The sequence below is a fragment of the Xyrauchen texanus genome, chromosome 46 (genome assembly GCF_025860055.1).
Source record: "Xyrauchen texanus isolate HMW12.3.18 chromosome 46, RBS_HiC_50CHRs, whole genome shotgun sequence".
Classification (NCBI taxonomy): domain Eukaryota; kingdom Metazoa; phylum Chordata; class Actinopteri; order Cypriniformes; family Catostomidae; genus Xyrauchen; species Xyrauchen texanus.
The window spans coordinates 14,287,898-14,314,347 of record NC_068321.1 but is presented as its reverse complement, the minus strand read 5'-3'; the positions used below and the strand labels follow the sequence as shown (position 1 = coordinate 14,314,347).

General features: G+C 36.9%; 2 protein-coding genes across 4 annotated transcripts in view; both read right to left on the bottom strand.

Annotated features, from left to right (window-relative positions):
* LOC127638593 (tyrosine-protein kinase CSK-like) overlaps window positions 1–15,455 on the bottom strand; it is a 32,243-nt gene extending 16,788 nt beyond the window's left edge. Inside the window, exons 1-3 of one of the 2 annotated variants that reach the window (XM_052120173.1) lie at window positions 15,006–15,455; window positions 1,579–1,691; window positions 282–395 (exon numbers count right to left, since the gene is read on the bottom strand). In XM_052120173.1, coding sequence (XP_051976133.1) covers window positions 282–395; window positions 1,579–1,593 — 129 coding nt within the window. In that variant the 5' untranslated portion in view covers window positions 1,594–1,691; window positions 15,006–15,455. The remainder of the gene's footprint in view (window positions 1–281; window positions 396–1,578; window positions 1,692–15,005) is intronic. The other variant, XM_052120174.1, reaches the window with a different exon arrangement.
* A 759-nt stretch (window positions 15,456–16,214) lies between these two features.
* On the bottom strand, window positions 16,215–25,679 carry LOC127638374 (enhancer of mRNA-decapping protein 3-like). Of its 2 annotated transcripts, none has more exons than XM_052119866.1 (7): window positions 25,577–25,679; window positions 25,137–25,309; window positions 23,244–23,533; window positions 22,123–22,467; window positions 21,784–21,937; window positions 21,441–21,658; window positions 16,215–19,471 (listed from the first exon to the last, which is right to left on the bottom strand). In XM_052119866.1, the coding sequence occupies exons 2-7, from the start codon at window positions 25,298–25,300 to the stop codon at window positions 19,137–19,139; spliced, it is 1,506 nt and encodes a 501-aa protein (XP_051975826.1). In that variant the 5' UTR covers window positions 25,301–25,309; window positions 25,577–25,679; the 3' UTR covers window positions 16,215–19,136. The 2 variants fall into 2 exon arrangements, with proteins under 2 accessions (XP_051975826.1, XP_051975827.1); XM_052119867.1 differs by having other exon boundaries at window positions 23,340–23,533.
* Between the last annotated feature and the right edge of the window lie 771 nt (window positions 25,680–26,450).

Below are 26,450 nucleotides of genomic sequence, written 5' to 3'. Positions count from 1 at the left end.
GAGCTTCAAAGTTTTGGACCTTTTGACTTGCATTGTATAGACCTACAGAGATGAGATATTATTCTAAAAATCTTTATGTGTTCTGCAGAAGAAATAAAGTCATACACATCTGGGATGGCATGAGAGTGAGCAAATGATTAACTATGTTTGGGTAAACTATTCCTTTCATACGACTTGTTTTGCCAACTAAAATAGATATTAATGATTATTTAAATTATGCAAGTTTGTTCTGGTCCTCTTATCTGATTGGACAAGCAGTTTCAAGAGTGCTGCTATTTTACCTTGGTTACTCCAATAATGGTTAGGACATCTCCTTTGCACAAAGGCAAGTCCTGGTCTGTCGATCCAGGGAAGTTGTACCTGGCCACACACTCAGTGCCCGGAGGCCAGGTTGTCTAGAGAGGGGGATGGGTAAAAACAATGATACAGTTTTTTAGGAAAAAGCCTTGATCTATATAATCGACTCCGATTGAGAATCAGATTCCATTATTTGAGGCAACTCTTGAAGCTGAAGTATGTCATTTCTGTTTGCTCAAAACAAACAGAGCAATTTTCATAGTGCAATAGAAACGGTGTTTACAGTTTTTTAGAAAATTAACCTGTAAGTGGCTGATAGTTGTCTGCAAGTTAAGCTGGCATAGAAGAAATTTTACACAGAAAAAGTTACATACTTCAGCCTTAAGTTAGAGACGCTATTAAACCATCTCTGTTGTAATGCTTATAAGGTTGCAAGTCCGTGTGAAACCCCATTTGCTGTCAGAAGGACTGCTCACACAGAGTAACTTGCTTTTGTTTAACGCTGCAAATTTGTGGCAAACTTTACCAAACTTGAACCCCACACGAAATCAGGCTTCCCATTGAGATGACTATATTTCACCTGCTGAATTTCACTGTGCAAGCGTGAACGTGACCGAACCTTACTGACACATAAAAAAAAGGTATTGGCCACATAAAATTAATTGCAATAATTACCAAGTTGCATCACTTGATATCACCAGCAACGTCATCATGAAAATATCATCAAAACATCACCCAGCCCTAACACACATCCTGAAGCCAACATGTTGAGCAATTTAAAGACTTGCACTACTAGTCAAAAGTTTTCATGATTTTAAGGCGTATGCTTAATTACACGTAATGCTTGAAATTTGTTTTGTAGACAAAAATATAATTGTGCAAACATATTAATTTATTTCATTATAAAACTAAAATGTGATTAAAAAAAAAAGTTTTTGAAATTGATGACTTGGACCAAATAATAAAGAAAAGCAGCCAATAAGTGCCCACCATAGATGGGAACTCCTTCAATACTGTTTAAAAAGCATCCCAGGGTGATACCTCAAGAAGTTGGTTGTGAAAATGTCAAGAGTTCATGTCTACAAATTCTAGGCAAAATGTGACTATTTTGAAGATGCTAAAATATAACACAGTTTTGTCACAACATAATTCCCATAGTTCCATTTATGTTATTCCATAGTTTTGATGACTTTGATGCTATTATACTAAAATGTAAAAAACAAATTGTAATAAAGAATGAGTAAGTGTATCAAAACTTTTGACCGGTAGTGTATGTGTTACCTCAAAGTTAGACATGGCTGAGGGTAATGGTCCTCTCACAGTCGGCCCGATTCAATCAGTAACATCAGACCTCAGCGTGCTGCGTGCAGCTGCAGCCAGAATTGGCCAAATACCTATTGATAAAAAGCAAAAATTATCACTGGTGTATTTAACCTCAAATTGTGCTCTACATTAAAAACATGAAGAGCAACGATGCAATTTTCAAATGCAAGCATTCAAATGTTTAAAAACAAATTGCAATGCTAAATACAGGGTTGCTATAAGACTCATTTAGAGAATATTTAAATCAGAAAGGCAATTACTCTAATTTAGTCCTACCATGCATGTCAGTTTTGAGAGTAGTAGCAAATACAGTTAACACATGCACACACACACACACACTTTCAAAGGGGAAGTGGCGGCTGTAGATTTTCCGATGCCTCAGACAGGCAAAAGGGCTGAGCAGGGTTTGCAAAAAGCCTGTTTAATATTCACTGTGAACTGAGGGCATTAAGCTTACTTAAAACGAAAGTTCTGCACTTGGAAAAGCTACAAACTACAGTCACGTCCTAAAAACATCTTGCCACTATACCAAAGTTAAATATACCCCAGAAGCTTTATGGACAGTAATAGACATCTTTCAAATACTTTAAAGTCCATCAAAGTATGTTTCATAAGTCACTCTAAATCAATAAAGCAGGGTAAATGAAGTGGCGCTGTTCCACAAATAAAGAAATATGACTAAAAGACCATAGCCAAAATCACACCACACACAGTTTGAGAACACCCAAAAGCAGAAATGAGAAGTAAAAAAAAAAAAAAATTCACTTTCATGGTGATGACCAACGTGAAACTTAGTTACTATACTCTTTCCACTATGAGAAATTTGAGGGAGAGGCAGTTTTTGAACTGAGCTTGAAATTAAAATAAATGACACATTAGTTTCCATCACCACGGCCCCAAAAAAACTGCTCTCTCAAATATTTCTTATGGGGATAAAATAGCAGTTAGGGAGAATTTCTCCAGGGTAAATAATCAGAAAACAAATGCACCTGAAGTACTTCCATTCTCCATTAGAAGAAGTGACAACAGAAATGCTAGTTGCAATGTAGCTGCAACTCGTTATCTACTCTAAAACAGAAGAGCTATAAGGTCAATATGACACAGCATTCATAATGTGACATCTTTCTGAATGAAAACGAGTATACAACAAGAATTTAGTAGTAGGGAGTCACGTGGCGCCGTGCAAGGAGCAGATGTGTCAGCAGCGAGCTCTGCGCACTTTGCTAGTTTTAATGCTGTTTGTGTCATAAACCGGTAAGATTCGATACACACCGATTCTGTTCTAGGAAGACAAAATGTCAAAAAATGTAAATTCCTCGGGCTCTGGAGACATTAAAAGACACTTATGTGCTCAAGCTGATTCCCCGCAGTGGCAAGCCAGAAGCCCTGGACTCAATTCGGACGGTGAACCGAAAGAAATCAATTTTCAGACAGGCCGATCAATTTTGGCCAAATTTCTGAGATCATCTGATGAAAAGGAAAGCTTTCTTGGAAGAACATAATAATTTTCTTGTTCATCGACAAGAGAGAAACGTGATCGATTCAAGGAATGCAAGAAAAACTTACATCAAGGAAAGATCATTTTGCTCTGATGTTTCTGGCCAAACTGAGAATAGATACTAAGGATGGACGTAGAGAATTTACATGCCCACAGCAAGCACTGTCCTTATAAAAACATTGGAGTAAGCCATTTGGTGATTTTCATGTTGCCACCTAGGGGACCGACTCATTAAACATACACTCGACCTGCTGAGGAAGCTGGTGCCTTTTTCAGTTCTTTTTGTGCTTGTTCTGCTGGAGCTTGTTTCATGCAATATAAATTCTTTGGGACAGCTTGTGGATGAATCTGCTAGTTTTGGGTGCTTATGACTCCTGTTGGCTGGAGTTGGTTTTGTTGAATATTTTTTGCAGGACATTGGAGTGAGTTTGACTGCCCGAAGAACTGAACGGCACGTTTTTTGTGCTGTTCCGCTAGCGGCTGGAGCTTGTTTCGTGGAGGAACACACCTTTCAGACAATTAAGTGGATGAATTTATTGGAGTTTGGGACGGAGTTTGTTTTTTAGATCATCTTCTGTTGTGTAATTCTGTTTTACAAATTTTTGTATAGAAGCACCAGATTTGAGCATTCCGAGGGCAAAGTTGTCGTGGGGTCTCTAGTAGGCTTACACGGACTGTTTGAGTTTAGAGGGATGGACGCCGGTTGGCACTGTCAACAGCTCTCGTGGGATTATGTTAAATGTGTATTAGTAAATTGTAGCAGCCAAACCTAGAGGTATGTGAAATTACACAAATGTACAATTAAAGTAAATCTAGGGCACTTTAAATACTGCGCTCAGATCACGATAGCACACCTAACATCTGTCACTCAGGGTACCAGATAGATAAGAGTTTGTGTGTATGGAGCACAGAACCACTCCGACACCACATGTGTAATACAATGATCCTGTTGTTTTTAAAAAAGCACCACACACTACAGACAATAACAGCAGTGCACATAGGCACAGCACAGTGGGCAGCGTGTTGAGTATTTCTTTAATTCAAATCGCATCCGTCGCGGTTTGAAAATCGCACTGGGCCATAACCATTTTTGATTTTATTTTGGTTAATCCTTAAGCCCTACTAACGATTATGCTTAAGGTAGGTAGGTTTTGTGGATTTAAATGCAATAGACCTTAAAACCCTTATCTGTTTGGGAGAACAATACATTTGCTTTTAGCATCACACAGTGGACAATCCACCTCAGAACTGACATGATATCTGTAATGAACCATGTGTTATCATTTTGCAAAAATGGTGCCACCGCCACATAGTTTTCATAAGATCAGGCTGTAAATGGTCCTTTTCCAAATCTATTGTTATTTGCTAACCTTTTATTACATTTTCTTCAACCAGCAATAAATTACTGCGCTCTTGGCAAACTTTTAGAAATGCTGCATTAGCAACAATAGTAAAAAACAATGCCTAAACAGATATAATCTTTTTGTGCCTGCTCATGCTGCAATAAAAAAAGTAATTTTAGAGGTGGAACAAGTTTTTGCATTTTTATGACTGATACTGAAAACAAACATTTACTTCTTTGCAATGATGTGCACAAATGAATTGTGCACAACAGGACCAGGAATGTGTATTAAGATAGTAAATGGGGCCAATTTTGGTTTCATTTTGACTTTAAGTCTTCAAAAGCGGTACCTCATTTTTTCGAGACAGCTCCTGTGTCAGTCTCTGTGTGTAATAGTAAATTCAAACTGGTTCTATCCTCCCACCTTATTTGCACACTTTATCAAGTGGTGCAGTGCATGCGGTACACTTGCAAACTAGATAATTCATGCCACAGAGTTCATGCCTTGACCTCATTAATTTGTCAACTAACTCTTGCTGCCACGCTGTTCAATGCAAAACAGTTTTTGCATCGAGGCCCCACAACATGAAGTCCCTTCCTGTCTGAGCTGCTGAGACTAAAACAGTCTTCCTGTATTGGCATGCAGGCATTGGTGGGTGATGAGCACTACAGGATGAAGGGTGCTGCCTAGAGATGCAGACAGCAAAAAGTGCACCAACAACAGCGCAATGCACAGTAACCCTTACAGTAAGAATATAACACACTTCCCTTTAAAAACACAGCCTTCCCGTTACCATGACCAACTAATTTTAAACTCCCCGTAAAGGAATAACATGAATCATCTAAAGACAGGAAACGGATTGCCGTTGTAATGGCTTGCCATTTTAAATATGCCAGTAGTTTTCATTCTCAATGGCTCTTTCAAAATGGTACATGCAAATACGGTGTACATTCTTTAGGGCACAATTACACTTTGTAGGGATTCTAAAGCTTAAAAAAGGACCCAAAAGTCATAAGAATAGTCCATGTAAGTGTTATTCCAAGTCTTCTAAAGACAGGGCTGACCCGTCCTTCAAGTGAAACAGGTGATCACCTAGGGCCCCGACGTGCCTGGGGGGGCCCTGCGAAGGCGCGAACACATGCAAATGAACAAATCATGAGATTAAGAAAACATTTATGACTTATTTTAAAATAATTTTAAAAAGTCATACCGTTTCTATCGCGCGCGCGACACACACACACACACACACACAGGAGAGCATGCAACGTGCGTGGACCTCGTAATTAACACACAAATCACAATGATGTTAAAACAACATATTAAGGAAAGAATGAGCTCTGAATAAACACTAAAAGACAAACACTGATAGTTACAACACATAAAATAACAGCACTATATAAAAAATTGGCAACTAAAACCAACCAGTGCACACTAATCTGCATAATTTATTCATAATGCAAAACTTTTTGTTTTCATTGATTTTGTTCTAAAAATATACAGTTACTAGTTATTCCAGTAGTTGAAATGGAATTTCAAGCATTGTCGGCAGTGGCCTATACTATTAAAACTATTTTAAACAGCATTTTCTTATTTTAGTTAAAGTTAATTTCTACATATAGCCTACTAGCCTTATAAGTTAACTTTGGTTAATATAATATGAACTGACATGAACAAACAATAAACAATTGTATTTTTATAAATTGATATTAGTCAAGATTAATAAATGCTGAAAAACTGTATTATAAATTGTTATTGATACTAATGCAAACCTTATTGTAAAATGTTACCCAGTAATTATCATACCTGCCGTTTCCATGACCTATTAATTGAGACACTGGTTTATTTGTACTTCTAGAAAAAGTTTGAAAGGTGATCAAAATAAGGCGATAAAATGGTGACTTGTCACAGCACCTAAAATATTCCCTTATGCATGAATGTACGTTTTAACCTAAAATCTTAATGTTGGGGGAAAAAAAGCTATTGGAAACGTTATTTGTCATCGACCTAGCTATACAGTACAGTGCTTCTTTTTTAGTGCTTTCTATTAAAAACATCTACTCCTCAAATTTGCAGAGGTTCTAGGATGTTTTAAAGTTATGACCATTTTCACAAAGGGGAGCCCATTTTCATGATTTTGCCCAAGGCCCCACAAACCCATGGGCCTGCAGTGTCTAAAAGGCATACTATAGGTTTTGGTGGGAAACAACCTGAAATTTAGGGTTTTGGGGAAGTCATTTTCAGTGAAACTCTTGATGTTCGTTTCTAGCATCATGGCTATTATCACAAATAAATTCCATTTAAAGTTTACAATTACCCAAGGCCATGAACAAACAGAACATGTGTTTTCATGCACACCAATACACTGATGACTACCAAAAATTAGCTTTGAAAAAATCAGACCACGCTTTAAAACCTTGTTTACATTAGATTTGAAATCATCAGATTATTCTCTACTTTTGATGTCAAAACGTAAACAGGCATGCACACAACACTTGCGCACATTGGAGACGCTGGGAAGTAATTGGCAACACTGAATTGGAGTAATTGGCAAAAATCTACATGTGCCAATAAGTTTATGATCTTAGCTTGATTAAGGAAAGAAGTTTACGGTGTTTAAATGAACACACATTGTCGACTTAAAGGATAAATGGTTAAAGATCTGTCTAACTGTCCTACCTAATATGTTCTACCCTAAAGATGATTTTTTTCTCTCTATGTATTTAAAGATAAATAAGGATATATGAGGAAATTAATTCCAAGAACCCCATGAACACGTCCCATGAAAGAATGCGACGTGACATATCTCAGGCTTTGATTCACTTTATTAAATAGTTTGACTGTTGCACTTACACCACGTTGTGGAAATTGACATTTAGTTTAAACTCACCCCAAACACTCACAGACACACCATAACGGAGGAAAAAAAGAATGATGCAATCGTGTGAAAACACAGAAGATGCAAAAACAGATAAATAAAATGTGTGCCACATCAAAAAAAGCAGGTTCTGAACATCACCCACCACAAAAACGGTACAGCAATAAAACAAGAACGTGACATTTAAAGCAGAATGCATTTTCCAATCAGAATCAATAAGCCTCAGTCTTTCTTGAGATAAGCAACAATTTTAGGGTGTGGCTTGGCATATCACTTGTCACAAATGATATCATTGTTTAGGGAATGTATCTACAGGCTACGCCTTGCACAAGAGGACTTTATCCCTCAAATTTAAGAGACTTGTCTTCTTTTGGAATGAAGCCTCACAGCATGCGACTGCAGAGCAACGAGCTGTTCAGTGGCACTGAGTTCGGTCAAATCTGGCCGCTCTGAAGATTACAGGGGCTGCGGAAGTTTCCAGAGGGTATGATGTAGGACCAAAGCCTTTCCTTTCACTCAAAGACAAGACAAAAGTGTCTTTGTGTGCCAAGGCATGGTCACTCTAACCCATTTCTTCAACCAAACTGTTGAACAATGTTTTTAAAAAAAAAGAAAGATTGAAAATGAAAGGCAGTACCAAGGGAGCATTACTATGATGTATAAATGCTTTACAATTTTAATAATATGTAATTATCACTCTACAGTAATGAGGATATCATAATCTTCTTTTGCGTTGTCAGTAACGACAATCGTGAGGTAAAATGTCCATAACAGTCATAAAAATGATATGACAATGTAATAGGCTTAATTTTCTTTATGCAATTTTTTTTTTCTTATTTGTTTCTTTTCATTTTAGTTTAAAACAGAAGTATTTTCTTAACAGGAGAATCACAGACTTGCACTTGTATGTACCGGTACAAACACAACAGCATCTGGTGACGGAGAAAGTCAGTGGAGTAACAAAGTGCACTCAAAGGTCTGAGACTGCTAGTGAAATGTTTTATATCTTGCATTTTTTTTTAATTTAATACAATTTGAGTGAAAGAGTACACAAAATATACATGAATTTCATTCTATTTGTTATGTCCCCCTTTTGTTGTAATGACAACATTTGACCATGTTATTCCAGTATGATCTGAGAATGTTCCAGAGCATCTTGTTTGCTTCCAAGCAAGAAAATCTGATATTTAGTATAAGTTAACATGGTCAGTGTCACATATTAGCTTACATTGATTAATGACCTAGAAATGGGTCAGAATCTTAAAAATGTAATTTTGTTTAAAATGTTCAAGATCCTAAAACTTTATTTATATTCAGATTTAAATGAAAGAAATCCAGATTTCGACTGTGATCTAAGACTTTTGGACCCCCACTGTAGCTTTAGTGCTAACATCTTCATGATTCTGCCTATGCCTGCAGGCTAATGACATTAAGGGATCGACACGAAACGTCAGAGACTGATTTATTCCGTCATGTTCAAAGGAAAGCACATGGAGAGCGAGGAGATATACTGGCAGTCAAAGTTAGTATGGGAGCCATGACTATTGCCTCCAGGCTACATGAGGAACTAGGAAACTAGCTTCAATGAGAGAACAGAGACATGATGTGCTCGGAGATAGAGGGAAGTGAAAAGCAGAATCCAGACTCAAAGCCTTTCATTCTTTAAATGCATCCAATTCACGACCTTTTAGATCACATACAGCCTTGCACGTATGACTCTGCCCATTCAATTCACACTTTATAATCATTGCGAAATGTTTGGATGCTCTTTCATTCCCTATTTCAACCACAGACGAGGCATCTTTCAGCATGTTAACTTAATGAGTACAGCCAGTTGGTTTGAAGAGGCCCATTGAGACATGCCCTCTATTTTTAGATCAGTTGTGAAGCACTAATGTGTCAGGGTGTGTAATGAGAAAAGCGGAAAATGTTGAATTCTCATACATTTTGATTTGTGTATCTCCATGAATATACTTATTCCCTAATAGGGATAGTTCCCCCAAAAATGAAAATGCTATCATCATTTACTCACCCTCAAGCCGATGTGTATGTCTTTCTTTCTTCTGAGGAACACAAAGATTTTTAGAAGAATATTTCAGCTCTGTAGGTGCATTCAATGCAAGTGAATGATGTTCAGAACTTTGTAGGTCCAAAAAGCTTGTCAAGGCAACATAAAGTAATCCATATAACTCCAGTGGTTAAATCCATATCTTCAGAAGTGAAATGTTCAATATTTAACCTTTTCGCACCGGAGTTTCTCCTGTACTGACAGATCTCCCAGCGTGAGTTCTTTAATGTGCTCTGTAATTAAAATAAATCTTACCTTAAACTTCACAGCTGATGCACTGGAGGACAGATTATATCATAGGGATGCACTGAAGGTCAGATTATATTGATCAAACATATAATGTGGTTTGAAATGTTTATAATGATTGATATGATGCGATTGCGAATGCACTTGCAGGCTATGTGCACTGCCATATTTACGTTGCAATGCATGATGGGATTCTGAGATTGTATAATCATAGAAGCATACAAAGGGAGGAACATAGAAGGTTCTATGTTAGCCGTTCCACTCTCCCAGCACCGGAGGTGGCTGTTATGGACTGAAGGCTCCAGTGGACTGACTAATTTGTGTATTCTTTGACGTCAAAAAAAACATGGCTGACATTGTGACATTATCATTATGGTATTGTCATTACTGCAACATTTAAAAAAAATACTGTACAGTATTTAAACATCAGAGTAGTACTCCCTTGCCTTGGTACTGCCCTTCATTTTTGCTGATTTTATGTTTTGTGAGAGTCCCCCACTTGCAAAACATTACCATACTACCATATTTTTTTTGTACATGTGCCATGGTGTGTGTGTGTGTGTGTGTGTGTGTGTGTGTGTGTGTGTGTGTGTGTGTATGTATGTATGTATGTATGTATGTATATATATATATATATATATATATATATATATATATATATATATAAAATCTCAAAGTACTATAGTATTACCATTTAATAACATCACTTTACCACATAAAGTATCACATTGCTTTTTTGAAAGGGAGCACCGTAATAATACCATGTTTTTTTTGGACAACGTTTGTACGATGGTAGTACCATGTTATACTTTAAAAGGACCTTGGAGTACTATGTAAAATCCATCGTACATGATTGAATCTTAATGTACTGTACAAAGTATTTCCTTCAGTGTTCTATGGTGCTTCCACAGTACTTTTCCATTGTGTTTCCAATGAAAATGTGTGATGTGTGATTCTGAGTAATAAAGAAAAGGGAAATGGTGAAAAGCAGCATTATGGTATGCGAATCTCATAACTTTTACTATCAGTGTGTTCAGGCAAGATCCAACAGGCTCAAAGATTCTGACCTCAGGTATTCTACATGCCACTCCCCCTACTACATTCAGCACAATACAACATAGATACAAGTATTTCACGATATGTTTCTCTTTCTCTGCTGACAGGATTAAGATACTGATGCGATCGTCTCATCTATCAAAAGAGCCTCATTCACAGCAATAGGTCTCCCTTTCGTTATAAAGAACAAGTAGTGTAGATGGCTTCATAGATTATAATAGAAGTGATCTAGTTTTAGTCTAGCCCCATCATGTCACATTGTCATTATTGTTTATTAGTATTAAACACAACTTTTTCCAAGTAATTACACAGTAATGTTGACACTGTGATGTTCTGGGTGACCCTCAACACTTGAGTGCCAAAAAACTCCTCTTGCATGTCATTAATATTCATACGTAAAAGTCCTCAGGTTTGGAAGAAAAAGCATTCCTCTGATAGTAGCAGGGAATTGCAGAGTAGAGCAGATGGCTTGGGTGGATACAAAAAGATTTACACTTTCAATTATGAAATATTTAATATTAGAAATATTAGAATGTGATAGAATGTGACTTATGTAATGCAAGAAAATATCCATGACTAAATATCATTTCATCATAAAAGAACAACTTGATAATGATATGAATGCACAAAAACCAAGACTGCTATACAAATGTGGTTTGCTCTGTAATGGCCACAGTTAATGAGGGTCAGACTGAGCATTTTGGTATAAAACAGAATGTGTCATTAGCCAACATAATTATTCCCATTCAGTGTTTCCTTCATTCCAATTGTGCTGTGCTATTAGCAGGTCTTTAGGTTCCATGCCAGCCAGCGTCATGGCAGGGGGCGTCTCTCGACAGCCTGACCCTGCAAACACTCTCCCCTCTGGGCAGAGCTGCTCATACAACTCCCTTTGATGCTTAATTGAGCTGCCCTGTCATCAAGCAACAAGCCACTGTGACAGCAGGGAGGCAAAAAGACTACCAATATAAACAAGAGTTCTTCAACCAAATATATAACTACAAGATGTCTTTATTTTTTAAGTGTCCATGTAAAAGAGAGTAAGAGGAAGGGCTAATGACCAAGCTCACAAGGAATTTGAGCCTGCAGAAATCTCTGCACATTTCACCAGAATTCACAAACCTCTACAAAATTCATTTGAAGACAGGGTAATCACAAAATATGCAAACATGCCGTTCCTTCCATTTTTTAGACGGTAAAATGGAGTTTAAAAGTGCAAAATGATCACAGTCATCTCAAATAACCATGGTTATAATAAATAACCACGATCAGACAATTATTTAATAATCACAACAGGCCTAATAAAGACATATTTTAACATTTTCAATGATGAACAAATTCTCATTATCAACACACAAAACTAGTGATGCTGATTAATCTGACGATATTTGATTGTGCGATTTATCACATTGGCCGATCAGTGTTCACTTGACCGATTAACAGAAGTGTTAACTTTCCCTTGTGTCAGTTCCAAAATCTACCAATACATTTGTCAAAGGATAGTCAACACTTTCTATTTTCAAGATTTGTTTTTCTCGATGCGAATGCAAATTTGAGTAAATGTTGCATGAAATAGGTGTTTTTTTGTTACAATTTATTATGTTTATCGACATTTAGGTATATCGGCTATAATGATATCTGCATCGGCCATTGAAAACCCATATCGGATAACCACTACACAAAACCCAGGCCAAAACGTACATTAATTTGTAAAATAATCACAATTTATTTTAACTTTACATAACACATGGTAGAGGCTCTAAAAAAAGTAATGATTGCTTACCTGATTTATAAAATAAAACCCCAACAAACAATTTATCTCATTATGGAAACACCCCAAACAAATTAGCATCTTTAAAAAATATATATTTTCAGATGAATACAAATATTTTTGTAATATGTCTAATGGTTAACCTAAGGATATATGATCAGATTATGCATTTAATAATTTAAAGTTTCGGTAATGATAATTATTTATTATTTATAGTTAAAAATCAATTAAAAAAAACAGCAGCAAATAATAAAATGGCAGCTTGATGCAACCATAAAAGAATGTATGTTCATCTACTGTATATTCCAACATTTTGATGGCTCCACTTCAAAACATAGAGAACTACGGTGTTCTTCTTATAAGTGGACTGGTTGAAACTTAACAGATTTTCACAAATCAGTCATCACATAATCAAAACTTTGGTTTATAAGACCCCATTCAGATCTTACTCATGGGTAAGACTTTCAAAAGGATTATCTCCATTTTATCTCAGCCTGAACGCTTCTGTGCACTACATATTTTATTTAGTATTCATTAACATTCTACAATTCAATATTTCATCTGACTAAATTCTAAAATATGAACTGTGAACATTCTGATACTGTGAATATATTTAAGGTCAAAGTCACCTATCAATGTATAACTGTAATTGTAATGTAATGTAATGTATATAACACCGAAGCCATATGGACTAAATTTGTGATCCTTTTACGGGGCTGATTTAGTCATTTTTTGAATGCGAACATTCTGCATAACATCTCCTTTTGTGTTCCACGTAAGAAAGAAAGAAAGTCATAGAAATTAAAAGTGATATCAGAATGGTCTTTTTCTATTGGTGAACATAACCTTTTAAAATAGGCTGAGAGTTGTAGAGTGCAGCAATGAGGTGTCTGTATCACATGTCAGACTGTATGAGGAAGTGTTGACTTTTAAATGGAGCAGTATTTCTAATTAGGGAATTAGCATATGACAGTAAAAACAACTTATGTTGGAAAAGGAGCAAAATAAAACAGCGCTGCTCTAATTTGTACAGCAGTACACCACAAAACCATTTTCTTAGCAAGCAAAAAACAGCAGCTTAGAAGCAGGGGAAATCCCATTGTAAATGACAGTTTCCAGAAAAACAGATATCGCAGAGCATTGATTCTGACAGATACTTCAAATGAAGCAGATGCAAGGAAGCACAACTGAGGAGCTCTTTGCAGGTGTGAACAAAAGGAAACAGACAGTATTTCTTGCATTGATGCATTTCAAAAGGAGGGCCTCTGCTTTTAATTGGCATATTTTAATTGTAGGCATCAATTAAATGACTGAATAACTAAGGGCAGTCTGAAATGGTGTAAAATATACACAGAGACACATACTGTATGTTGACAACAGTGACATAATAAAACATTGTGCAGTGACTGCCTGGTTAAAGTCTGCACTTTAGCAGGAGGAAGTAACCTTCAGATTTCAGCCTTTCTAAATGCATCTCTTGTGCATTAATATTAATGGTACTAAACCACACAGCGGAAGCTTAGTGCAATATTAAGAACATAATATGAATTTAACTATATTTTTCACTTTTAAATACTATGAAAACATACTAGTAACTAATTTGGCTCCAAAGCATAATTGATTGGTTGCGATGTTTACGTGTAAATAATTGTACTGTATTTCATGTTACCTTGAAGCAAAATAACAACTCAATAACAAAATAGGGAACGTTCTGCAGAAAAAGCACAAGCAGCTGGAATCAAATAGACAATATTCTCTCAGACTCACATTCAAATGCTGCTATTAGGCTTTTAGACAGCCACAACAACATATTCCCAGTATGATCCTGCTGATGTAAAAAATAATTGATATGGTGCATTCAGGATTGAAAAAGGAACAATGCACCTCACCAGTTCATACTGCCAATATACCATACGATTTTCTATACTAAAATAATTATTGCTAACAAAAATGCAAAAACATTTATCAATGCATCTTGCACACATACGTTATACAAATGGATAGTTCACCCAAAATGTGTATTCTGTCATCAGTTACACACCCTTTTGTTGTTTAAAACACATATTTTTAGTATTTTTCCCATGGACCACAAAAACAGATGTTGGGCAAAATGTTAGTCTCATTCACTTTCATAACAACCCCCCAATGAAAATTAATGGTGACTGAGACTGTCTATACATAATACTCTAACATCTAATTTTCTTTGTCTCCCAAAGGAAGGAAGAAAGTCATACAGGTTAACAAGGTTTTGTTTAGATGCTTAACAAAACATAATGGACCTCCAAAGACATGTTTTGTCTCTTCCCAGCCCCTCAAGTGGTTCTTATTTGGACAGCTGTGAAGCAGACACATTGCACTTAATTTTGTCAAATGTTCTAAACTACAATGCACCCATTCTTAGACATGCAAAAGACTGTGGGAATGTGCAAGCGAAGAACAATGCAAAATGTTGTTGTTTTTAAAATAGTCAAAGGAAGGGTGGTTAAGATCAAGCCAGTATGTTGGAATAATACAAGAGATAACTGTACCTATACGTACTGTTGATGCAACCGTTGGTGTCCAAATGTCTAAAAGTTTGAGATGTTTTTAGGATTGTCCACTTAGTCCATGCACACCATAAGGGTCCAACCCACCAGAATGTGTAGACAGAAGATAAATGTTTTCATTCCGGTCTAAGTTCAGATGGACTAGCGTTCTGCATTCAATGAAACTGACCGAAGTCCTCTAACATCAACGAAGACAAAAGATGATCGGCTTGTCCGTGCATACAAATATATAACCCCTAAACCGTTACGACAACAGCGGTTGTATGCGTTTTTAATGTAAAACAATGCGTGTGTAAAGAAAACGCGCTTCAACTAAAAAACTGTTGCGGTGCCTTGCTGACCATTGAAGTCGATAGAGGTGAGCCGCTGAAGCGAGCCGTTTTTAAGCGTTACGGAAGCGCAGCGCAGCACACCCAGGAGATACAGCTGTCTTTAACACACAGGCCTTTGAAAAGGAAACGCACTTCTTCAGACAGCCCTTGTTTTGTACGCATGCGTCTTTTAGAAAAGGCGTACAACTGTGAGAATTACGTATAATTTAGTGAGAGCCTTCCTTATTAATATTAATTACAACACGTGACGTTCGCCTAACCGATTCGCTGAAAAGCAGACGTTAGAAAGTGGGCGGGGGTTAACTGGCGAATTAACGAACACAACTAGGTGCCATTTACACCGAACGCGGTTTTGTGTCCGTCTGTGCTGTTTTTCGATCGTTTTTATGTTCGTTTCTTGGTGTTATTTTAAATTTGTCACAGAAGTACTTCAACTGTTAAAAACGCGTCTCGAGACACCTGCGTTGTTAATTCGTTGCGCTCCGTCTTGCTTTTCTAACGCAAAAGCGTCACCAGGAAGATATATTCATGAGGTTACGTAACGGAATGCTACTTAATATTCAATGAAGGGACCTACTTAATATATATGAGCTGGACCTTCACCATGGTAGGATTCGTAATTTCACAGTTGATGAGATTGTAGCGACATTCTGTGTTTTTACTGAGAATTACAACACAAAAGACATCCACATTGTAAAATGTAACGTTGGTCCGTACCATAACGTATGCTTGGGTGCGAAACTTAAAAGTACACTTCTCTTAAGTTTGTAGTATTGTGATTTTATAGTAATTGTGGATGGAGACCTCGAAGAGGACTAAAATAATAACACAAACCAACTCAGTAAAGCTTTATTTCCATTCTCTTTATTAATTCTTTAAACTTCACGGTTGACAGTGTTAAGCATGTAAGGTTGACAGTGATATCAGAACTATACTAAACAGATATGTCACTAATTCACAATTTATGGGAATAACGTTGTCTAAAACAAGTCAAATAGTATTCATTTACTAAATTGTGTCTTGCCTTTTACAACAGGTGCAGAGATAACTGGTAAAAGTATGCAATGTTAACAACCTTTATCTTATCCTTTTGTGAAGAAAAAACAAGAATGGCAAAAAGTAGCTTGAATCCTTTGATACTGAACCAAACAAACCTCTAGGAACTTTCAGAGATGTTTTCAATGACGTCACCATAACAAATGTGGGGAATAACACAAATAAGCTTTAGATGCAAAATTCACTCTCAGTTAACTCTTAAATGGATGAATTGTTTAAATAACCCTGCATTTTAACAGATAAAACTAAGTAAATGCTGTGTTTCAAACAATATTCAAGTGAATTACTCAGTGCATTCTGCAGTTGTTGTTAAAGTGAAACTAACTTTTCTTTTGGAGCTGAATGCAAACATATATTCTGTTTAAAAAAAAACATGTACAGTAGTAATATTTTTAAACTACCAAAGAAGAACAAGTAACAAGTCTATCATGTGATAGCTACAACTTTAAGACCAACAAGTGATTTTGGCACAACTTCTTAAGCTCTTTAAGGGCTACATTTGCTCATTAACTGCTGTATTATTCATTAATTAAACATACAAGTTCTCATATATGTATTCATCCACAGCAATGATAGACCAATAACTTTTTTTATTCCGGGTTCTCAATACATGGGCAGTGCAATCTTATATTAGCATCATTTACTTATTAATGCTTTCAATAACTGTCATAATGATTCATTCAATCTTTGTTTGGAGGTCAAAAGCAACTTTTGAGGAGCCACGTGGCTCTCGAGCAGCCATCAGAGACTGTAAAAATTACACCGTTTAGACCTTACAGTCCACATACAAATGTAAAATAAAGAGATAAAGACAAAAGAAAATACAAATGTCACATTTCAAATTTCCCCACAACTGAGAATAGCCGATGTGCCAGGTCTGTTATTTTCCGTTTTCTTTTTCTAAACCCTTTTGTTTTAACAAGTACAAAAAGACATCTGGGGCAGTCATCTTAAGAGATTCCACATAGATTGTACACAGCTTAACAAAGAAAAATAAAAAAATGTAACTAAAAACAGATAGCAATGACCTGTACTCTTACACACTGCCTAAAATGCAGGCAAGGCCTTTGAACGAAGCATAAAAAAAGAGTCTAAGCTTTGTTGTAAATTTATAGAAATCTGAAATTATAAAGATGAAATGGCATAACAGTAAAAACTATTAGGAGAAAGGTGTTCTCTAAATGATGTATGGGAGAATGAATACAAAATATTTGCTATTCAAATTCAGAAGACATAACAGAAAAAAAGCTTAAAGATAAAAAGCTAATTAGTCTGATGAAAGTAGTACATTATTCCAGCTGTTAGGAGTAGACAGCAGTCAACTGACTGTACAGAGATGAAAGTCATTCATATTTCAGGACATGGACATATTTGAAACCAAATTAAGTTATTGTCACAAATGCATCTTGTTTGTACACCAACTAAGAGTATTTTAGAATTGTAAGTGCCTCTCATTTTAACTTATAAGGCATTTAGTAATCTGATGGTTTAAATATAACTTTTTTGTCTTTAACAGTGCTTGTTTTGAAAAACTACTACTGGTAATCATAATTTGTTACCCGTACTGACCTTTCACTTGCTCTAGATGCGACAGAGGTTTTGTGATGGGATGTGTAACCTATAATAAAATCATGAATTAATTTTAGAAACTTTTATTGTAATATGTGGAGTAACTCCCCTAATAAAAGATCATTGTTTGCTATAACCAAACAAGAGATGATGACTCTATGAATTGAAACCCATTTAAAACAGGATTTCAATAAACTGTTTGAGAGCGAATCAGCACTCAAGGGCAAATAAATGAAAATGAGGAAAAACAATGCTTCAAGCTATTGCCTCTAGAAAATCTGTTGAGGAGTAAGAATGCACAAATATAATGGCAGTCGGTATTGGACAATAACTGCTTAAAACTGGTCAGTATTGGTCCAATGCCAACCCATATCATGGACTGGTTTTATAGTACACTTACCTTCCATGACATTCAAGTGTGCAACATTTTCACTGACAAGAACTTAATCAATCTCTGATATATTTACAACACACTGGACTTGGTCAATAGTCACAGCAAATAATGCTTTTTTCAACATCTGTAAGAAGAAATTTAGCAAGCAATATACTGTCTCAATCTCAGTGCCAACTAACACTGACTTTGATCACACTGGTACAAAAAGAATAAAGCAAAACCCCCATTTACAGCAGATTCTGACATCTTTCGCAGGAGAAAAAATCTGCAAACCTGACTTTGAAGTTAAAACTTCTACTTGAGATGCTTTAAGTAAACAAAATAAGAATGGAATTTGACACGCACCGTAAGTGTGAGCCTAGCTGTTTTGATGGTTTTGTGGAATTAACTTCACAATTTTGACTATAAAAATTGAAAATAGTTCCTTACAAAAGGATCAGTCTATATGTTGAAACGGCCATCTGAAGGATTATTGTAAGACTATTAGACTTCAGAATGAAACAGAGACACTGAGAATATTCTAATGTTTGTTCTGCTTTTAATATCAGAGTTGTCACAAGAGCTGGTATCCTTTCCCATCACTTTCCTTTGATGGGGCTTATCCTGTCCCCACTGAAGAATTTCAAGAGAAAAATAAGCAAAGTTCCAATTGTGCAGCAAAGAAAGGCTTGTCACAACATTCAAACTGACTTCTGTTCTTTTAAAATCTTTAAGGCAGTTACTGGTTCAGTGAGCCTTGACCCAAACCGAAGAAGGTATGGCTTATGCAGAGTGCAAAGGGATGACAAACTTACACCCGAAGGGGGAGTGGTATTTGATCCCCACTTCTTGAAACACCTGTCTAGGGATGCCGATGTCACATAGGTAGACTCGGCCTGCCCCCTCGGACAAAGGCAGGGGGAGGCCTAGAGAAAGAGACCATTTAGCTTCTACTGCGTGCTCCTGTCCACTTACTGGAGGGTCGATGCTTAATAAAGGGGCTCGGTTCTGGTTTGCCCAGTCAGCAGCGGCCTTATACCAGGGCTGGTCCCTCAAGAATCCATTTTCATGCGAATCAAGGCAGTTTATAACCAGGTCAACGGGTGTCTCGGGTAAGTCTGGGGATGGTAAAGAATTGTATTTTTAATGAGTGGCTGATTAAACTAAGGGTCACTAATGTGGTTTAACTTTTAACCAAGATGACATTTATAAGGCAACATACACCTCCATTGACAGATGTGTTCTGGTATGATAAGTAAAGAGGGTGGGTGGCTTGCAAAGTAAATATTTTCTTGCAAATCAAAGAGCAAGTTTCCAAGACAAAATATCTCAAGCCCATGCAAACAGAACATTCAGGTGGGTGTCTGTAAGAATGGTATGTGAGACAAGAGGGGAGCGGATGGAAATGGATCATTGATTATAAAGGCACGGTTAGTCAAATTATATAGTGGCAAGAACAAGTATGTGAATCAGCTGGTTTTCTGCAATAATTGGTCATAAAATGTGATCTCATCTTCATCAAAGTAACAAGTATAGACAAACACAATGTGCTTAAGCTAACAACACACAAACAATTATATCTTTCATGTCTTTTTATTGAACACCTCGCACTATACATTCACAGTGCTGTGGAAAATGTAAGTAAACCCACTGTTTTAATTATTGCTCGATCCTCATTTGGCAGCCATAACCTCAGCCAAGTGTTTCCAGTAGCTGGGGATTAGACCTGCACAATGTTCAGAAGGAATTTTGGACCTTACTTCCTTACAGAACTGCTTTAACAGCCATATTTTTAGGATGTCTGGTGTGAACAGCTCTCTTGAGGTCATTCCACAGCATCTCTATTGGGCTGAGATCTGGACTCTGACTGGGCCACTCCAAAAGGTGGATTGAATTTTTTTGAAGCCATTCTGGATTTACTTCAATGTTTAGGGTCATTGTCAAGCAGCATCACCCAACTTCTACTGCTATTATTCTGTAGGATATCTTTATAAACTTGGGAATTCATTTTTCCCTGAATGATGGCAAGCGGTCCAGGCCCCAAAGCAGTAAAGCAGCCCAAAATCATGATGCTCCCTCCACTGTACTTCAATGTTGGGATGATGTTTTCATGTTGGTATACAGTGACATGTTTATGCCATACGTAATGCTGCATGTTTTTCCTAAACAATTCAACCTTAGTTTCATCACTCCACAAAATTTTTTCCCAGTAGCATCGTGGAGTGTCAAGGTGGTCTTTGGCACACAAGCGATGTTTTTATTGGAAAGCAGCGGCTTCATTCGTGGTGTCCTGCAATGGACACATGCCTGTTTAAGGTTTTCCGTATAGTAGACTCATGAACAGAGATGTTGACCAGTTCAAAAGATTCCTTCAAGTCTTTAGCTGTCACTGTAGGGTTCTTTTTTTACTTCATTGAGCATTCTGTGGTGTGCCCTTTGAGTCATCTTGGCTGTATGGGCACATCTAGGTAGAGTAGCCACAGTACTAAATCATCACCATTTATAGACAATTTGTCTATCTGTGGACAGATGAATATCTAAGCACTTCGAGATGACTGTAACCCTTTCCAGTTTAAGCAACAATTCTTGATCGTAGGTCTTCGTCCACATCAACAGATGCTTCTTGTGAATAATTAACTAACATTTTTTAAGTGCTTTTTATAAGTAGCTCTAACCCACAACTCCAATCTGGTTTAACTAATTGCATGCCAGGATTGCCAACTCCTGATTCTAATTAGCTTTTGTTGACGTAATTAGCCTATGGGTTCATATACTTTTTCCAACCTACATTGTAAATATTTGAATTATGTATTCAATATGTACAAGAACAATACAAAACTGTGTGTGTTATAGTTAAAACTGATTGTGTTTGTTCATTATTGTAACTTAGATGAAGGTCAAGCTAGATTTTAAGACAAATTTATACATAAATGCAAGTAATTCCAAAGGGTTCACATACTTTTTCTTGCCACTATAAAATTTCACCCCTTCATAGGAGTGTAACCTTCTTTGATGCTGTGCAAAAGGTAAATGTGACCAAGCCTTAAGATTGTATGTGAATATGAAATGAATGCAATAGTGGCACACCTTTCACATTAGAAACCAATTTTCCCCCTGTCTTGCCAAAGAGTGCAAGCTCACTGGTGATGGCCTCCAACATCTTGACAAAGTTTGGCAGAAAAAGGATGACCTCCACTTCATGATTGGCCAAGTGGCGGCCACAGCTGATGCCCTGGGCTCCCTGGACATGAGGCCCACACAACAGGGCCACCGTGGGCCGTTGATGCACATTCTTTGGGGTTAATCTAGGCGAAGAGAGATCCCACAACCAGACCAATTATAACTAGACTTTAAATCCAGATATTTCAAACTATGATTAGGTCTGTTTAAGATGAAATGAGAGGATTTACATGAAATTGGACCCACAAACCTGTTTGGGCCTCCAAGTAGAGTGAGGGCCATCTGACTTGCACATACACCCGTCATCTCAAGCCTGCGCTCTAGAGACAGACCATGACTTTCAGCTGCAGCCAACAAACGCTTGTGCAAAGCAAAAGAGATACTCGGTACCACCAGCCCTGAGTCTACGGAAAGAGAACAGAGCCAAAATGTAACACAAGCAAGTTTTTGTGCCATGTTTGCAGGAAATGTTTAACTTTTTGTGCCATTTTCAAAATTCGAAACACACTAAACAACATCTTTTTTTTTTCATATGAAATTATAATAATTTGTGTGTGAACAATTTGTACACAACGATTCAGATTCTTACCAGTGCTATACTCTTTTGTTTCAGGATGTGGAACTGTGATCTGTCTGTAGATGACAGGTTTGGCTTCTATAATGTTCTCGTCATGGCGGTATCGTGATGGTGTTTGCTCTCCAGGTGTCCCTCGAGATCTTGCACCATTGCCTCGCCGTTCTGATGATTCAATCTGCGAAAACACTGCTGCTTTGTCAAACAGTGCGAGGTTTCCCTCAAAGTCGAAGTCCTCATCAAGAACATCTTCCATCCCGTCTCCAAAACATTCATCATCTTTATTCTTCATATGACCCCCATTCTTCACTCCGTTCTTTTTAGGCGTGACCTGATTTGGACCTCTGCAACTAGACGACCCTATAAAACATGAAGTAACTGTAATTTCATTCACTCCCCTCAAAATATGCATTACAGTTTAAGTGTTCGCACAACCTGTTTACTCCCCTCAAAATATAAGTTAAAGCTTAAGTGTTTGGACAACTTTGTTAAAAACCTATTACTCAATCATTAATTTTCGCCATTCCATTTGGTGATTTAACTGGCGCAAAAAAATATTTTACTGCTTAAAAACTTAAAGGTATAGTTCATACATCATTTCAAATTCTCTCATCATTTACTCATCCCATCCCAGACATGTATGACATTTTTTCTTCTGCAAAACAGATAAAAAAAATGTTTTTAAATATCTCAGCACTGTAGGTCTATACAATGCAATTGAATGGTGATCAAAATCACATAAAGGCAGCATAAAAGTAATCCATGATCATGCCTACAGAATGCAATGGAAAGATGTACAGTGAAAAAGGAGTTACATTTTTATCTATTCTCACCTAAAATCGATTGGATAATTTCAGAAGACAGATTAAACCACTGGAGTCTCATGGGTTACTTTGTAGCCTTTATGTGCTTTTTGGAGCTTCAAAGTTCTGGTCACTATTCAATTGCATTGTATGGAACAACAGAGCTGAGATATTCTTCTAAAATATTAGTTTTTTTCTGCAGTAGAAAGATGTCATACACATCTGGGGTGGCATGAGGGTGAGTAAATGATGAGAGAATTTTCATTTTTGGGTGAATTATCCCTTTAATCATTGATAGATCCTTTTCAAAATCAAATGACACAGAAGACTCACAGGAGTTGTGTCTTCTTCTAAAGCCTTTACTTTGGACAGCCATGTCCATGTGACGTTCACCATAACTCTTCGAGTAGTGTGGGAGTGGAGACACACCTCCTTCCTGTAATTTGGGCTCAGCTTTATTAGGTACTGTCACAGGAACACTGTTCATTTGGACAACGCCACCCGTATCCTTGCATGCACCATGCTGTGTCAATGTGGGGTTGAAGTCTGAACCATTCTGCTTTGGAACTTCAGTGGAATTCTTACGGATCTCAAGGATTTTGAGATCTTTGATGTCCATGGCACTGTGAACCAGAGAGGAAGACACTTTTAGTAAAGTAACCAATTGCATTTTGTTCAGAAATGTCTATTTAAATTCTACTGGTCCTCGTAATTTAGTAACGGGGCCATATAATGGAAAACAGTATTTTTGCTAAAGAAGGGTTATTGACGGATGGAGTAGTGTCAGCTATTGGAACCTAGAGCAAACCTGCAACCCAAAATGTAATTTGTGAATAGGTTAGCCAATCACAGAGGTAATTTAAATATAGAAGTCTCCCTGTTTTGGTCAGTAAAACTTGTAAAATATTGTTGATGGGATGATCTATCCAAAAAAAACTTTTACCAACCTCAAACAAAGTGACCCGCTTAGTATATTTAATTAGAGGTATATAGTTTACTATAGTTTACTATAGTTTACTACAGATATATAGTTTTTACCGATTAATCGTGCAGATAGTTGAATTATTAATTCAATGAATTATTAAAACTTTCGTGTTCCTCTGTTGGCAAAACCCCTTTTTGTGAGCATATAGGCTACAAAAAGCTTAATTTGGTTATTATTTACACAGAGCACCGTAACGGACTCATCACTTTTTATAGACTTATTTAAAAATATTAATACTAAAAGTTATAAAAATAAGACACAAAGGATGACATTTGACAAACGATCGCAGATGATCTATAAGATGATCTTCTGTATATTAATTATTGCTCATACTGAATTTATTAGCCCATTTGACAATGTTTACTTTATATTTATTCTATTATTAATACATTAAAAACGATTGTAAGAATGCCTGTTTTTTTTCCTTTGTGTGTTTGTGAGCTGGAAACACAGACATTTCAAAATAAGAGTCTCTGATCCATTTCAGGCTCGGTTATAATTAAAAGTCCCAAGTTATGCACCAAATCTTATTTTTTATGATTATTATTGGGATTTTGGTTGCACAACAACCAAACATTGTGACACATTTTGGACTTGTAGCCTTTATGTCTGTGCACATCACAGTAAGGAAAGATTAATACATTTATTAACATTCAATAAGTCGGGGCCTCGGTAGCTCAGTGAGTATTGATGCTTACGATCACCCCTAGAGTCACGAGTTCGAATCCAGGTTTATTAAGCAACCAAATTGGCCCGGTTGCTAGGGAGGGTAGAGTCACATGGGGTAACCTCCTCGTGGTCGTGATTAGTGGTTCAGCTCTCAATGGGGAGCGTGGTAAATTGTGCGTAGATCGCAGAGTGTAGCATGAGCCTCCACATGCTGCGAGTCTCTGTGGTGTCGTGCACAGCGAGCCATGTGATAAGATGTGCGGAGACAACTGAGACTTGTCCTCTGCCACCCAGATTGAGGGGAGTTGTAACAGTGCCACCACGAGGACCTACTAAATGTAGTGGGAACTGGGCATTCCAAATTTGGAGAAAAGGGAATAAATTTTTTTTTTTTATAAAAAAACATTAAATAAGTCGATTAAAAAAAACTAACTATTTTCCACCATCTTAGTTATCGGTATCTGCAAAATCCCCTGTCAGTCGACCTCTAATCTTAATTTTATTGTGCCAACCTCATACCTTTGTCTACAACATTTCAAATAAAGGTTGGCGTGTAGCCTAAAAGTGTTTACCTGAAGGTAACCTCAGGCACAGTGCACTTGACTCCATTGTGGAAGGGATGTCTGAGAGAGATAGTTTGGCTGGTCGGGTCTACTGAAGAAACTTCTCCTTGATAAACTCCTAGTGTTGGTCCACATTGGATTGAAACAAGATTGCCAATCCAGTCTGATGCCATTGTGACCAGCTGAAATGAGAGAAAAGTGTAAACGTTCATTTTATTCCTCCTGATACGCTTATATTTAAAAATTAACACTAATTTTATTTGTTAGACACAAAATAAAATCTTCACGTATATAATGGTTTTTTTTTATGTATGAATTAATAAGTTTCAAACGCTATATGGAATGATGCTAATGTTAGCCAGCTAGATGGAGGACAGGACAAAAAGGATTAGAAAATGTTTTGTTTTATCCTCGTCGGTTTTACTTGACTGTGAAAGTTAGTTTCTCACCTGTTGTCAAAAGTAAATCCTTTAAATAATTTGAGTAACAACTATATTGTGTTGGAATTTGATAAACTCTTTTGAAGAACTCGACTACGCGAACGGCTTCTTCTATTATGAATTGGTGAGCGTCACTGATCGAGGATCAGTTTAGAATGAGTGTTTACAGCCCCCTACAGCACAGCAGGTGAACGTACACTGAATCGGAGAACCCTTTTTTTGTTTTTCAGTTTTGCAGCTCAGATTTTGTGCTAGATAAGCCTATGGCATAATGTCATATGCCATCTGAAACCAGGAAGTCTGCTCAACTTCCCATCAGGTGTGGGTGACATTATGAGAAGCCTGTGCTACCTTTGAATGTCAAAAGCCAAAAGAGGAACCTGCAAATATCTGGTACAAGCAAGTCATGCCAAAGCCATCAAAGAATTAGAAGTGACATTTCGCACAAGCTCCAACAGAACCTGAGATGCTTAAAGGGCTGTCTGAGCCATGAGAGCCAGTGCCAGGACAGTGTTTGGACAAAATTGTGTGTGGTAAGGTGAAGAAAGACTTGGCACAACCAGCCCCTCCAGCCTGAAGCTTTAACAGGTTCTGTGTAGTTAACTGAAATGTAATTTAACCCTTGGTTACTGTTAATTACACTGACACCTTTACTGTTTATTACGGTAATCATAAATTTGTTTGATTTTTATAAAGGAAATTAATTTCAAATAAATTAATGACATTAAACTTTTGCATTTCACCCAATTTGATGGTATTTAGACTTAATTTAACTCTTTTTAAAATATTAAATGATATATGCATATTTATAAAATAAACACTTTCTTTTTATTTATTTTATTTTAAAATGTTCTCCCCTTTTCTCCACAATTTGGAATGCCCA

Coding starts and splice junctions, on each gene's coding strand:
- LOC127638374 (XM_052119866.1), bottom strand. CDS start 25,300: ATGGCATCAGACTGGATTGGCAATCTTGTTTCAATCCAATGTGGACCA. Junction 23,534..25,136: donor GTGCCTGAGGTTACCTTCAG/GTAAACACTTTT, acceptor TCTGGTTCACAG/TGCCATGGACATCAAAGATC. Junction 21,659..21,783: donor CTACTTGGAGGCCCAAACAG/GTTTGTGGGTCC, acceptor CTCTTCGCCTAG/ATTAACCCCAAAGAATGTGC.